Source organism: Epinephelus lanceolatus, chromosome 14 (assembly GCF_041903045.1).
Source record: "Epinephelus lanceolatus isolate andai-2023 chromosome 14, ASM4190304v1, whole genome shotgun sequence".
Taxonomy (NCBI): Eukaryota; Metazoa; Chordata; class Actinopteri; order Perciformes; family Serranidae; genus Epinephelus; species Epinephelus lanceolatus.
The window spans coordinates 41,948,756-41,965,391 of NC_135747.1; the positions used below are offsets into that span (position 1 = coordinate 41,948,756).

General features: G+C 44.8%; 1 protein-coding gene across 1 annotated transcript in view; it reads left to right on the forward strand.

The window, feature by feature from the left end:
* Positions 1-16,068, forward strand: part of kcnh3 (potassium voltage-gated channel, subfamily H (eag-related), member 3) — a 234,635-nt gene extending 218,567 nt beyond the window's left edge. The window contains exons 12-15 of the mRNA XM_033612613.2: positions 7,341-7,597; positions 7,986-8,086; positions 8,187-8,239; positions 11,024-16,068. Coding sequence (XP_033468504.1) covers positions 7,341-7,597; positions 7,986-8,086; positions 8,187-8,239; positions 11,024-11,998 — 1,386 coding nt within the window. The 3' untranslated portion in view covers positions 11,999-16,068. The remainder of the gene's footprint in view (positions 1-7,340; positions 7,598-7,985; positions 8,087-8,186; positions 8,240-11,023) is intronic.
* Positions 16,069-16,636: the final 568 nt, after the last annotated feature.

Here is a 16,636-nt window from a genome sequence, read left to right on the forward strand (position 1 = left end):
GACAGCAGCATTGGTTTTGTGATATAATAGGATAGAGAAATAGCCTCTTGTAAAAACATGATCATTTGGTATCCAGTAATAACGAGGAAAATATCTTATATCTAATATGTTATTCTAGAGGAATGATCTAGCAAAAACAAGAAAAGTTTCTCATAAAAAGAAACTCAGCAACATCCTGCGGCATACCACCCATCATATCAGTCCCACCCCTCCGTGTGCAGCCATCAAAGTGCAAATTATAAATGGCATTTCGTTTGGTGCTAATGGGCAGCCTGAGCGACACCTTAAGAGGGGTCTTGTGGATAAAAGCTATGCGTGACCTCTCCACCACTGCTACTGTAACACACAGATCTCTGCACACATCACATCACAATTTCTCCTAACTATTGCCATCAAACACACACACACACACAGCTTGCGCCTCTGGCTGGTGCAACAGCAGCAGCAGAGGGAGCGAAACACCGGGACAAGAATAGCTCAGTGCTGCTGTTTGAAGCTGTCCTGCTGCTAAAAATAGTGCAGGGGGGAAGCACGGGCTGTCCCTGACTGGCTGTGTCCCCCGCAGCTGCTGCTAAGATTGGATCCTGCTCGATATAAATAGCTCAGCCAACCGAGGAGAAGAGAAACAAGGAGGAGGAGGAGGAGGAGGAGGAGGGGAGACGAAGGGGAGGGGGCTCATTTTCTGTTCTCTTCAGTTCCTCCTTTTCCACTGCAGTGCCATGTGTTTCTCCCAGGCACAGCACGCTTACTGCAGAGTGTGAGCGGGGTGCAGATGTGTGCACATATCAGCGTGTGTCTGTAGCAGCATCGAGAAGATGCACGAGTCCAGATGCACAAGCTGCTGCCCGTATCTTTGGTCTTCGCTGCAGATGTCCATCCTGGTTATGTATGCTGATCCCTTCTGGTACCAGCAGCCCAGGAGAGTGTGTATGCATATGTATGTTAGACAAGACTGCTGGAAAATGGGGGAAAAGCCTGCAGGTACCCAGCACCTTCCTGCTCAGTAAACATACTGCAAGAGGCAATCCCAAAGGATGAATGAGAATGTTTATAGCAGGGAGAAAGATGTGTCGGCCGCTGCAGACCTGATGAAAAATACAAGAAAGGATGATGAAGAGGAGATGGGAAGTAGGGATTGAAACACTGAGGTACCAAATGTGGAAATGATTTGCAAAGCGTGAAAGAAGGCAGAAGTTTTTGTCTGAAAAAGATGAGGAAGCAAAAGATCCATCATCTAAGTGATGGTTACTTCGGGCGGCCCTCCCTGCTGATTCACAGGCTGCACAGTGATTGTCATGACCCCGCAGCCTCAGGCGAAACAATGCAATGTGCAGAAACAACCAGTCAGCTGGGTGCTCTGAGCTGTGCTACAGAGAGAGGGGGGCATTACAGCATGTTTGAGTACCCCGTGTTCTTGTGCTGTTCAATCTCTGCAGCAGAAACATGACGGCGAGAGCAACATCGTGCCTGCACCTGCACATACTGTACAAACACTGCACTCACACTGCTGCAGCAGAAACCAGAAAAAAAGAGCACTTTGTTCATTCTTGTCCTTGCGAGCACACACACACAGCTCACATACATCCTCACACGTGCGTGCCCGCTCCCAGACTCCTGCATGACTCCATCACACATACATGACTACAAACTTCAGCACACCCACACGCTCACACACAGACAAGCACACGCCGACACGCGGCAAGTGCACACTTATCACGCCCCCGCATCGCAGAGCGCTCCTCGGTTTCCTCCAGAGCTGGGAGCTAAGATTAGAACAAGGGAGCTAAAAATAAATTACGGTGGCACAGGAGGGGGGAGTAGAAGAGGAGGGAGGCTGAGAGGAGGGCAGTGGGGGAGGAGGACGAAGAGAGCAAGTATGCTGAGCAGGCAGAGATGGAGGGAGAGGAGAGACTTGATTAAAGGAGCAGGGGGAGAGTGGAGGGGCGTTGGCTTGTCTGCATGATGAGGAATGAAATACATTCATTACTCACTGCACCAGTCATTCTGTGTCAGGGCACGAGTTATGTTTTTATTTTGAAGCCGGCGGAGGAGAATGGCAATTTGTCATGTGATCCCTTAATGAAGTAAATGAATTAGTTTGAAGGTGGAGGTAAAGTCAAACTTAATGTCACTGATTTTAGACACAGCACACACGCAGGAAAGACTCTTCCTCATTCTTATTATTTCATTGTTGTATTTTAGAAGCTACCATAGAGGATCTCAGTTTACTGGGAACGTGGGAGATTTAATGGCCACTCTGCTCCTACACACAAATGATTTACTCTTACTTATTATTCCTCATTATAATACTGGTAGTGTGAGAGAGCATTAAAGAAACAAAATTCTATCGCAAAATCATAAAAGATCTAAAAGATCTGGTGACTGTGGAGGCCATTGGAGTACAGTGAAGTCATTGTCATGTTTGAGATGATGTGAGCTTTGTGACATGGTGCGTTATCCTGCTGGAAGTAGCCATCAGAAGATGGGTACACTGTGGTCATAAAGGGATGGACACGCTCAGCAACAATACTCAGGTAGGCTGTGGTGTTTAAACCATGCTCAGTTGGTACTAAGAAAATCTCCCCCACACCATTACACCAGCAGCAGCAGCCTGAAGCGTTGATACAAGGCAGGATGGATCCATGCTTCCATCTGAATGTGGTTTTTCCAATCTTCTATTGTCCAGTTTTGGTGAATTGTAGCCTCAGTTTCCTGTTGTTAGCTGACAGGAGTGGCACCTGGTGTGGTCTTCTGCTGCTGTAGCCCATCTGCTTCAAGGTTGGACAAGGTGTTGTTGCTTCAGAGATGCTCTTCTGCACACCTTGGTTGGAACCAGTGCTTATTTGACTTCCTGTTGCCTTTCTATCATCTTGAACCAGTCTGGCCATTCTCCTCTGACCTCTGGCATCAACAAGGCATTTTGGCTCACTGGATATTTGCTCTTTTTGGGACCATCCTCTGTAAACCCTAGAGATGGTTGTGCTGAAAATCCCAGTAGATCAGTAGTTTCTTAAATACTCAGTGTTTATCGCTGTCGCCTCACAGCAAGAGGGTGCCTGGTTCAAACCCAAGGTGGGGCGTTTGCGTGTTCTCCCTGTGTCAGCGTGGGTTTCCTCCAGGTACTCCAGCTTCCTCCCACAGTCCAAAGACATGCAGGTTAATTGGTGACTCTAAATTGTCTGTAGGTGTGAATGTGAGTGTGAATGGTTGTCTGTCTCTATGTGTCAGCCCTGTGATAGTCTGGTGACCTGTCCAGGATGAACCCTGCCTCTCACCCAGTGCCAGCAGGGATAGGCTTCACACCCTCCATGTAGGAACTATTTTCTTTCTATAGAACTACACCCGCAAACATGTAGGTCAGAAGGAAGCATGCATCTGCTAGCTCACCAAGCACCACTAAGCTAAGTAACATTACACCTCAATGGAGGAGGACGCCGTTAATGTTTACATGCCACACTGTCACAAGCCCCTCATTTATGAGTAGATTCAAAAGTATTTTTTGGCACTTTGAACTCCACAAGCTGAGTGACATCTAGTTCCATTATGTTGGAGATAAGTCAGACATCTCTACGGCCGATATCTCCAACACTCTGCAACTCAGACCAAAACTGTCTAGACTGATAAATAACTCTACAGGTAAGAGGAAAAATGTGTGGGTTTTTGATTTGGGGCTGAACTGTTCCTTTAAGTCACACCAACTCTTACACAGCAAACATCCGGAATTAATAAATTAAGACGTGATTTTCTCCTTGTGTTTTCTCTGTGTCTTCTTCTGTTGTGTATTTAACGCAGAACTTTAAAGTTCTTGTCGTTCAATCACAGTCGCAGAGTCCTGTTTTGTTTAGCTCGTCATTTCTGGAAGTTTCAGCGACCCAGCATCAACACTGGAGACAGCCTAAATTATTCAATTCATAAGCAGGGACAGAGCTGATGGGGAACAGGGACGAGTGTAACTGCCAGGGGAGTGTGTGTGTGTGTGTGTGTGTGTGTGTGCGTGCATGCGTGCGTGTGTGCGTGCGCTTGGAGGAAAGTGATGAGGAAAAGTCAGACGCAGCAGTCTGTATTAAATGTAGCATGACAGGCTTCTTTTGACAGTCTGACAAAGTCGGAGGCAAAACAATATTCACTCAAAACAAAATAAGAAATAATTGGAATTTAAGTTGTTATGATTCTCTCCTTCATTTCTCCGTCTGATTTCTCTCTGACATCATCCCCCCAGGGTGACGGGAGAAGTTTGGAACATGGCTCAAACTCTGGAAGTCCTTCATGAGTTTAACTTTTAATGTCAGCATGTGTGCATATTTCATTCTTCATAGTTTGATAGACACAAAATCAAAACAGATTGCAGCACCATAAAGTAAATCATGAAATGATATTGATAATAAAACTTGAAGCAAACATGAGACATAGTAAAGTCAAATAAAACAAGATAAGTTTGAATTAAACCTTCATACTGCGGATATTTTATTTTCTCAAGGCCAGCACATAAATCTTTCCTCAGTAAAAACTAACAGAGATAATATCAATGACATGAAGAGAAAATCTATCCCAGAAGTTAGATATTAGAGTCTTGTGAGGATTTTAAACCACTGATAAAAATACCTGCTCACACACACTGATATAAAATCTGTCTGACATCACCTCTACACCTGAGTAAATCTAAAACTCCTCACTAAAAAGAAGTTTACAGAAGAGGCTCAAAAAATATAGATAAAAGAAATATAATTTATCAAGTAATATCTAAACGTTTGCTCATGTGTAAGTGTGTTGATACGATATGCTTTGTGTTTATTTAAAGGGATTATTCAGATTTTTTTAAAAGTAGGGTTGTATGGGGTACTTGTCTATAGTCAGTGAGTATGTTAAATACAGCAGATGTCAGTTGGCACGCCCCCAGTTTGATGAAGCAAGCTGGAGTACTGACATGGAAGCTAAGTAAAAGTAAAAGCCTTGCACTGGAGATGTTACTGAAGTAAAGTGAGTATCATCAATACTCATCGTACAAAAATGTACTTGAAGTATTAAAAGTAATAGTACCCAGTGCAGAAACACTAAGACTAGACTGGGGCCTCAAGCAGTTGGGGTTTTGGCGCCTTGCTCTCCAGCCAGACTCTCCAGCTACAGTATATTTGATCTGGAAAGACTCCTGCACACTGTCTAACTTGCAAAAATAATGACTTAATGCTGCAAAGTTTCAGTGACTAGACCTTCATCAGCCAAACCAGGTTTGCCTGGTTTTGATCCACAAGTTTTGTTGTTCTTGTATGTCTCCTACACACCTGTTTGGAAATAGATGTGCAAAGTATTCCTTTGTTTTAAGTTCTAGTCCATACCCATTGAGTGCACAGTTGCCCACGTACAGTTTCACATGGTGTGTGTTTGGGATACAGGTCACAGGAAACTGCAGATTAAATAGTCAACTGAACCCATTAAGAGGAGCAATGTATTCAGACAGAGTTTTGGAAAAACATGGGACTGACAGAATGACACACTGACAGTTTCCATGATTATGTACAGCATACCATACCATGACTTAGTCATACCAAACATTAAAACAACAACACCAACATTGGTCCACAGGGGGAGCCACAGCGATCAGTTGCATTTTAGCCATTTTGAAGCATTTTTCTGTTGTTATAGCGCCACCCAGTTGCCAATTAGAGTTAAATTTCTCCAGTCACCTTGAGGCGTCCTGTTCTACATATCTACCAAGTTTAGTAAAAATCCATATGGCGGTTAGGCCTAGATAAGAAATTAGCTCTCTAGCGCCCCCATTTTGTTTGATGGGCTCAATAATGGAGGGGTCCCCTCAGATTATGTGTGGTCATATGCCTACAAAGTTGCGTGGTGATGGGTGAAACCCTTGAGATGTTATACACCTTTATGTGATGAGCCACGCCCTCCGCAATATTCATTGCCTTATAGAAGCTCAGTTTTAGTAAGTTTTCCAACTTTTGCCAAGAGGGAACTTTAGATATTGGTCCCTAGATTATGTTCACCCAGTTTCATGCAGATCGCTCAAACTTCCTAGGAAGAGATCCATTTGAAGTGTTTTTCAAAAAATTCAAAATGGCAGAAAATCTATATAAGCGGAAGTTATGGGTTCTTGAGGCAAATGTGTTCCTCATGAGGAGAGGCATCTCTGTGCAAAGTTTCATGTCTCTACGACATACGGGGCATGAGATATGCCCATTCAAAGTTTGACATTTCAATGGGTTGCTATAGCGCCCCCCTTTGGCCAATTGATGTAATATTGCTTCATTGGCATCCTCCCATGACCCTCTACCACTGTGCCAAATTTCACATGGATTGACCAAGTCAGTGAGGAGAAAAACGTGGAACACACACACACACAGAGGTTTCATCATTATATAGTAGGATGAGTACCTCAGATCTGTACTTCAGTAAATACACTTAGTTGCATTCCACCACTGACAGGGGGCAGTAGCAAAGAGCATTTGACTCCAAAACAAATATTTTTAAACTGCTTTATTCAGCGTTTTTACCAGTTTAAATCACCTGGTCCATTTCTTTTGGAGAGGAAGAGACCTCTGTGGATGATTCAGCTCCTGGTAAAACCTCCTGAACATCTGCATCATAAGTCATCAAATACAAAAAAATGAGCACACATTAGCAGGCGCTGGGCGAGCAGGCCGTCTGCAACATAGTGAACAGTGCCACAAAAACACTGATTTGTAACATGAAACGTCTTTATTCAGTGTTTTATCAGTTTGAATCACCGGGTATGTTTGTTTGGGAGAAGAAGAGACCTCTGGATAATTAAGCTCCTGAACAATGAACACTGAAGGAATTCGAACCTAGAGAAGTTTCACCTGGTTGCAATGTGCAATCCTCACCACTAGATGCCACTAAATCTGACACACTGGACCTTTAAACTGATTTAGATTTGTTTTTAAGTGGCTGAAATATGTTCTGTTGCTGACCTCTTTAAAGCAGCACATTGTGTAGCTTCCATGTCTTTCTCCTTTCTGCTTCTCCAAACTCTACGACTGTAGCTAACACACTGGCTATGGATGATTACCTCGTACAGTCCCACTTTAAAAGATCTGAATTATTCCTTTAATTGATCTCTGTTAGTAGAGGCAGTGTGTTGAACTGAACCTGTGTGAGTACAACACATCAAACATTCAGTGTTCACTGGTAGAAACTGGTGTTATTCTGCCACCCACTGGTACAACTGTGTCACTGCGCTCTATTTACCAACACATGCAGCTGAGCTCTAAACAAACACAACCTCTGTGTCACTGACAGCAGGTGAGACGGCTCATGTTGTTTCACTGTGACTGGGTTCAAACTTTCACTGTCTCCTATTCCCTCAGGTGGACTGGGAGAGTAACGGTGGCCTGGTGAAGAAGCTGCCATCGATCCGTGAGGACGAAGAGGGCGACGAGGAGCAGAACACAGTGTCCCGTGCTCCTCGCTCCCCGCTGCGTCTCAGCAGGGGGCTCAGCTCTCCCCTGCGCTCTCCTCTGCTGCCACCCAGGCCGTTCCGTGCTCCCTCCGAGCATTCCCGCCCCACCACCCTGCAGATACCGGTGGTCAGCTTCAGCAGCGCGCCGCCTGAACTCAGCCCCAGGTAACACACACACACACACACACACACACAGACCGCTGTGAAAGAAGTAGCAGCAGTTGATGCTGCAGCATAGGTGTCTGGCTGCCATGGTAACCATACTGCTGGGTCACATGGCAGCTGCTGGAAGGTGTACAGGTTTTCTCGCTGTAGGACGACATGTGTTCATGCAAAGTAAATGTGTCCATATGTGCACAGAGATTAATGACACCCTGTGTGCTGTGCTGCAGTGTGTGAACAAACCTGCTGACCAGGGGGTTTTATATGTGCGAATAAATACACTGCACACACACACACACACACACACACACTGTAATTAGTGCTCCTACAGCTGCTTTACATTCCTCTCCTGTTCACCATCTCTTACTTTTAATCCCTTTTTCCTGCATAGATTCGTGGACGGCATTGAAACTGAGAGCAACTGCACGTCATCACAGAAGTTTGAGTTCAGTCCCAGCATGTCACCTGCAGCACCACCGTCCCCGTACCCAGGTAACACACACACACACACAGCATTTTACCTCTCTGTCCGAGGAATTGTTTTTTTCTGGAGGATTAATGCTCACGTTTGTGTTGTGTGTTGTGTGTGTAGGGATCCGTGAGCACTCTGAGATCAAGCAGAGTGTGTCTAAACTGACTGAGGAGGTGAGTGCTGATGTTTGTACATGATGATGATGCCTGTCTACATCTGCCTGAGGGCTCTGGGTGTTTTGTTCGTTCGTCTGTTAGTCAGCACAATATTTCATAAATTATTTAACAGCTTTCACTGCAGACGTTTTTACATTAAAGGACCAGTGTAAATAATGGAATTAAGGACTGTTAATAAGTCCTGGTGTTGTGCATGTTGGCACCCTGTCATGACACACTGGGACACTTTAATAGTTATAATAACACTGTATAATGAGTACTTTTACTTTTAATACTTTAAAGCTGGGGTAGGCAGTTTCATTTGGTGTCAGTGGGCAAAAATCCCATAATAAACTTTGATCGTATTGTAATTCAAATGGTCTGAGAGAAAGTTCTGCACCTCCTCATGGTTCTGTTTTCAGGCTTAGAAATTATAGCCTGTGACAGGAGACTTTAGCCAATCACAGGTCATTTCAGAGAGAGGGTGTTCCTATTGGCTGTTCTACAAATGCAGATGTACATCCCTTTGGTGAAAGTCTGGTTCAATGGCAAAGAGTCCTGCAGAAAAAGTTGCTATTCCATTATTGGCAACAACTGCATGCACTGCAAAGGAACCCAAAAAAGGAAGACGGACTGATCAAAAACAAAGTCTGACAATAAACAAAATACGTGTCAAAATCGGTTAAATGCTTCTAAAGGCCCGTTTCCACCGCAGGAACTTCGGGGTAAATTTACGGGGCCGGGGCCGCTGGTGCGTGTCTCCACCGCAGGAACCACCCCCGAAGGACAGAGTTCCAGAACTTTTACAGGGGCTAAACAAGTCCCTGCCTCGGAGTAGGTACTCAGAACGCCCTGAGAAACTCCTGGCTGGGGCTTGGGGTTTACTTGGTGCTGATTGGATATACTCAAGGCAGAATGTGACGTCAACAGAAGGCAACAAAATAGCCGGCATTTTTAAAACTCAGCAGACGAGGGTTAGCTCGTTCATAGCTTCCACCGCCATATAAACAAACTCAATAACCGGTCCGTGAAAAACATATTTTTTCCAGCGGATATCTTAGTTACAACATGATTGAGCTAGCAAAGCAGTTTTGTGTTGCTATGTGTGGTATTTATTCAGTTTTGGGAAATCACAATGTCTAGAAAGCATCAGTGGCTGCAGCTGACAGGGACAGCTAACACTAGCAGCAAAGCTAACATCAGGACGTCATCTGTTAAAAGCCTCCCGTTGTTGGAAACGACATGAAACTACCCCAGTTAGCTCAATCATGTTGTAACTAAGACATCCGCTGGAAAAAATATTTTTTTTCACGGGCCATTTAGTGAGTTTAGTGAGTTATTACAGACACCGCTATCGGCTAACAGCTAACAGCGTCCCTACGTCCCTATGTCGCCCCGGTCAAACTGGTCGCGCAACGATTACATCACATCCAGAGCCCGGTAACTTTACAGGAACCTTCCTCCTACTCCGCTCTCTCAGTGGAGACACGGCGGTTGAGAGGGCCGAGCGAGAGGACGTTCCTGTAGTAGTTCCTGCCCCCCAAATAGTACCAGGAACTTCTTCAGTGGAAACGGGCCTTAAGATGGAGAGGTAATGTTGCTAATACTTTAGCCTTCTGCTAATTGGAGCCAAAGGCTCATGACTGCAGTTTCATGATTATGGTTATGTAGCTAATGTTAGCTAGAGCCTCGAATCACAGTTTGTCGTCCGCCTCACTCCCCACCGCTACAGACCACTTCGCCTGGAGGAGAGAGGAGCAGCAGCTCCAGAGACAGAGCCGTAGTCAGCAGCTGCAGCAGCCTGAATCCAGCCAGCAGATCAGAAAACTTTCTGTTGCTGCCATCACACAGATTAGACTTGGCTCTGCTGCTGGTCACCAGCCCACTGTGGGTGTGTACTGGCTGAATTCAAGCCGCCACAGCCACCAACCAAACGTCCCTTGCCCAAGTTGATGCCTGCTCTCCTCTTAGGGAAGCAGTCCACAGCGGCAGGGAGCCGGGTGGAGGAACCATGAATGAATGAATTAAATAAGATGAAACAGATCAATGCATGGGAAACACTGGGTTATTGTATGAAACACGTGCATTTGCCTACCCCAGCATTTAGTATATTTTTCTGTTAATACTACAAAACCTGTACGTGCAGGAAGTGGGGTTTAGAATGTCGTTGTACCATTACTTTTACTTAAGTAAAAAATATATCACCACTACCACTATTGGCAAAATGTGATGGCTTTCCATTTGTTCATGGGACTTCAACAACATGATTAATTTAAACGTCAATAACTTGGTGGTGAAAAGTCGACTCACTAAAAATTTGCTTTAACGTTTGCATCCTTGTGCAAAGCCCCAATAATCCATCGAGGGATTTAAGCATTCATAATCAGGAGCCCCATCAGCCAATCAGCAGGACAGTCTGTCATCACTGTGTAGGTTTTGTTCCAGATGCAAATTAATTTAAATTCTATTATTAAAATAACAGGTTTAGAGGGATTATGCTGCTTTAGCAGAGGTATAAACTCTCTGAGTGTTTCCAGCATAATATTCCATCTGTGCACGCAGCGTGTGTTCTGCAGTCAGATAAATGTTGATGTGTGTGTGAACATTACGTATGCAGCGTCTGTATCAGATTATCTTTTACACAAATACGGATTAACTTTGTCAGATAGAAAGAACCCCGCCGTCCCATCATCCTCCTGAGCAACAAGAAACTTGATACAACATTTGCATGGACTGACCTTTGTGTGTGTGTGTGTGTGTGTGTGTGTGTGTGTTTACCCTGTCCCTCTCTTCACCAAACAGATGAACAGTCTCTCTAAACAAGTCTCCAAGCTCAGTCAGGAGTTGCAGGAAATGACACGCCTGCTCAAGCCCCTCCTCCAAACAGCACCACAGCCAATCCTGATGACCATGATGCCAAATCTAACCCCGCCTCCAAGCAGCGCCAGCCAGCTGTCCACAAGCACCTGCCTGGTGCTGCAGCCCCCCGCCACACCTTGCTCCCTCCAGAGACCTGAAACTCACTCCCTGTTGGACAGTGGAGACATTGAGGGTGTGGACCTGCCAGGTTGCCTTCTCCCGACTCCTCATTCACCGAAAAGGCCTAACTCATCATCTTCAGCTTTGCCCCAGGTCCCGTCCAAACCCCCAGGGTGCAACGTAACGGGCCCCACCCACTCCAACCCCTCCTCCCCAGAGGAGGCGCATCCCGAGGGCCTCCGAAGCCTCAACGCTTCCTCCAGTAACGGGATATTTTTGCCCTCGCTGCAGGACCAGCCTCCCCTGGCCTCTCACACCCCGTCACCCTCTCTGTCCTTCTCCATGTCTCTCTGCTCCTCGCCATCTCTGTCCCCCTGCCAAGGCCCCCACCCATCCCGACCTGGCAGCTGTGCCAGCAGAGGCCTGCTCCCCCCGCCACCCTCCCAGGACACCCCTCCTCCCCCGTCCTCCCACTGCTCAGCTCCCCCATCGCTCACATCTTCGCCAGGAGACCATCGGCTGAGGCCTTCCCCCTCCGTCCCTCTCGTCTCTCCCCCCGTCTCCCTCCACCCCTCCACCGTCTCCCTGCCCTTGTCTCTGGACTTTGTCAGTGCACAGGGAAGGCCGGGAGACAGCCAGACGCCACCTTGGTGTAACTCGCAGCTGCGCCGCGGGGAGGCCAGACCCGTCACTCAGCCACAGGAGCTGGAGATGCAGGAGTGGGGACGACAGGCGGAGGAGAGCAAGTCCTCCACAGAGCACATCAGCTTCATCGACGAAGAGGAGCCAGCGTTATGAACGAGTTGGAACTGAGTGAGAGATGATAAAAGAGCAGCAGAGAATCAAAGAGATGAAAAAAGGGGAACAATGGAGATCAGATCAGGGAAAGTGACGGCTGCATGATGGAGTGAAGACCGACGGGGAAACAGACACCTGGTCCATTTCACACAGGAAGTGATGCTCAAAGGACAGACAGGAAACACACCTGGGAGGCCGACACGCAACGCCAGCTGTGAGCAAATCAGTGTGAGGGAGTACTTTTCTACACTGATCAACAACAACAGCACAACTTGTCTTACAGTATCAACACGTCAGTAGCATCAGTCGACCCCCGCAGCTACTGGGACACGTAGGACCAGAGCTTTTTAACCAGTTCCACTGAACTCTGGAGCCGAATTTTTCCAGCTGACTTAATGTTGCTTTTTAAACCCAGTATGGATGTCTCCTCCTCTTCAAAGGGCAGGTACAAACACACATATCTCAGCGGGACACGTCTTTAACAAAGCCAGATAGTCGGAGCCACAGCACTGGGACTGGGAATGTAAACTCTTCGTTCAGTCTCAGACAGATCAGGTCACCTCTCCTGGAGAGCCAGTTCGTTTCATCAGTGGGATTATTTTTTAAAGTATCATCCTCTGGGCTGGTGGAGGGAAGCTGACATCATCTTCAGAGTCATACACACGGCCGTTACTCATGTTCACAAAAAAAACCAAAAAAACAGAGATGTTTAAATTGGTTTTAACTTCTGACAGAAACTTTTTTCCCCCATAAAATAAGTTTGAGGGAAGAACCCCGATTTTAAACAGTCAGGACGCTGTGTGAATAAAAACAGAATGCAACATATATTTAATTGGATACAGTACAAAGATATTTAATGTTCAAACTGATAAACTTATTCTGAATTTTATACCTGCAGCACTTTCCAAAGCCTTTTCACCTTTTCTTTGGAACCGAGGACACCAATTGTTGAAGTTTTGAAAGTGAAATTTCTCAAGCAGGCCCCCAAAAATTTTGAAGACTGACAGACTGTGGAAGAAAATCCCATGTGAACACTGTGAGAGATTAGTTTCTTCTTACAGGAAGCGTCTTGAAGCGTACATTGCAAACAAAAGTATTATATAAATTGTATTTAGTGTTTTCACTACTTTTTCCTGGTGTCATTCCACTTTACGCACATAATTTTTAGGGATTGAAATGTTAGGATTTCTTTATTAGTGTAGTTTTATAGAGTTAAAAGAATACTGCACTTGCAAAATGACCATTTGTAAATAAGTTACCGTGCGTTAGGTTAAATCTGTGAAGAAAAGTTTGTCCTTCCTGTGCGGCAAAGTGAACGTAGAATCCAATCCAATACTCGCCATGAAATTAAGTGAACAAAGGCCGCATTTAACAAAAGCAAAACTACATCAAAACATCTTTTTACAAACTCTCACAACACTTGCAGTATAATCCCAGTCCCATTTATGCAGTCACATGCATTTTCACTAAAACATTTTACTTTAAAAAACTTCCAGCTACACATAGTGCACACGTGTGCATATGAGCTGCGCTAGAGCGGAGTTCAAACGCATGCCCAGGCAGGCTACTCGGCCATCCAGCCTGGTGTGGCTACACATTTTGACAGATAAAGGCCTGTCTCGATTAGAGGCCTGGTCTGGTTCCCACGCAGTTCTTTTTTTTTTTATTATAAAAAGATGTATAAAAACGGGTTGTTGGCTACCTCAAATTATGTGTCCATTCCTTGATGACCCTGTGAGTTATTCATATTTCTATGGTCCATAAGGGTCCTCAGATCAAAAGATAAATCCAAGTTGTGAGGGTCGTTTAACAGGATAAAGTGGTGACGTAACTCACTCTCTGATGCTCTGTCTGTCGGAGTTTTTATCTGAAGCCTAATTTCATACAAGTAATATTCATACTGGTTTCAATAAACAGTTTGATTGTATTTCCTGATCTTTGCTGAGCACCAGTTTTGTGTGAGAGGAATTAAAGGCCTGTCTCAAATACAGGCCTGTTGAGTTCAGTGATTTAAGCAAATAATAGCCCGGGCTATTAATTCAAGTTTTACGTTTTTTTATCAAAATGTATGTGTTTGGAAAGTACTGACCACATAAATGAAACAAGTTGTGTGAGAGCTTGTAAACCGATGTTTTGATGTAGTTTTGCTGATGTTGAACTCGGCCCCCATTTACCTCAATTCATGAAGAAAGTTCGCTTTGTTTGGATTCATCGTTCACCATGTAGGCATTCAAGATAAAGTTATCTTCACTAATTCAACGTAACACGCAGTGAGTAACTGATATGCAGACGGTCATTTTACACGTTATGTGAACAGCTGCAAAATATGTTTAATGAAAACAGATTGGATGTGTTGAATTCTCATTTTGACAGGGATTTGCAGATCTTTGCATTCTGTTTTTATTTCACACAGCATCCCAATATTTTAGCAAGTGGGTTTGTACACAGTCGGGTCAGCAGATGAGCATGTTGAGGAGCAACTTCTATTAAAGTGCGAACCGTAGATCGTATAATAAAGATGGACGACATTACAGCTCCCCAAAAGTGAAGCCAAAACATATTGTCCGCCCCCTGGTGGCTGGCTGCAGTATAGCTTATAAACCCCACCCTGTCCATGTTAGCAGATCGGACATGGGCCAAACTAAAAACTCAAAGTACACATCAAATAATTTTTTTCCGAAGATGGTTTCTGACATTTTAGTTAGTTCTCATCACACTGATGTTTGTTCAAGTGTTCACCTCTCTGATAAGTTTTGGTTTTAACTAGTTATATCTTTTTTTTTTCTTTTTAATAATTTGAGGCTATATAAAGGGGGTTTGATGTCATGATTGACAGGTTTGTGTGCCAGTCGAGTGCCTGCAATCAATTACGCTTCTCATTTTTGGTCGGACAGCAGTAACACGAAACTGCAAAAATTGCTAGAAAGCAACTGCTATAGTATTCGATGCACCAAATATTTTGGCTTCACTTTTGTACAGTGGGACGAAGTGGAGACCCGTCGTCCATCTTTATTCACAGTCACTGGTGTGAACTTTAAGCGGTTGTGACGTGTGCCAAAGACAAAAAGTAAGACTGATGGAAAACATGGCGGAAGCACAAACATCATAAACAGCACCCATCACCATCATGACTGTTTACAAACAGCCAATCAGATTGTACAGCAAACTCCCACATCACTCCTGAGCTTTAGCCATCCAGCCATTCGTGCCTTCTTCATGAAAAGTTCCCTAAAATCCTCCACCTGTTAATCACAGGCAGCATTTGGATCAAAATTTACACAGAAAGCCATCAGAGTCACCTTCAGAGAACACATGCACCTTTATCTAAAATGTTATTTATTTATTTATTTATTTAGGCTGTGAATTTATTTATTTTGTGGAGCAAAGCAACGAGGGAAACTTATTTTTAGTGGGAAGGTTGTGACGAGTGTTTGCCATCTAACTGCACATTAACACTCCAGACTGAGTGTCACCTTCCTGATTCTTATGTAGCACACATACATTGACACATTCATCATCATCATCATCTTCACCCCCCCTAACCCCGCCAACCACTGAGCTTTATGCTGGGACGAGACAACAGCCTAACCCTAAAACTCCAATACCCAGGCTGCATTGCTACGGAGGTCTCAGGACTTCTTTTTGCTTTGGTGAGGTGCTTTGTGCGCCGCGTTACTTGTAATATAGACAGTCAGATTTCTGGTTTCTATTTTCTGTAACGGGAGCAGGGGAGGGACGACCTGGACTCTTTACACACACAGATTCACTGAGCAGAACTCCCACTGATGTCCATGGAGTTCAGATCCTGCGGGTTACTCTGGGGTGGGGGGGTGGGAGGTCTTGGGTACACAAAAGGGTTTTAAATGCATGTCACAGCTTTTTTTGCATGAGGAATGTGCCTGCTTTGGAGCTGTCGAGGGCGGAGGGCTGACGGGAGACGACAAACTGCCCCGCCCGACTGGAGGCTGTTGGGTTTCAGATGTTTTATTAAAGACTGCTGTTACATTAAAAAAAAGAACTTTACCAGGATTACATACTGTACAACAATAAAGAAGTGTTGTTTTGTAAGATGTTGGACTCCTGTGCTACTCTGGGAACCATTAGCCCCAGTTTGAGTCACAGAGGTGAGCGTCCTGTCTGAAAAATAAATACTGAGGATGACTGGGAAACCTAGAAGGACACTTAACAACACCAACTGCTGATCTGGAGATAGTTTCAGAGTTGTTAAAGGAATAGTTTAGATTTTTTGGAGTGCTGTTGTATGGGACACTTATCTATAGAAAGAATATTACATACAGTAGATGTCAGTGGACGGATGGAGTCTGACATGGAAGTTAGAAATGTGCTGCTGTGGAGGGGTCAGCAACAAAAACCTTTAGCCGCCTAAAAAGATCAATTTCAGTGTTATTGTGTGCGCTATATTTAGAATATTTTCACTGCTTTACCTTGATGTCAAACAGTGATTTCCCACTGGAAAATGAAGCCGTAACATCGCTCTCTTCAAAGCCAGACTCCACTGAGAAAAACAGTAATTCTACCTCACTGAACACAGGAGCTGCTGGTCTACTGCTGCCTCCATCAGTTAGTTTGTTTGTCTCATTGTGTGACTTTTGCATTTAAAGGGTTAGTTCAGAGTCA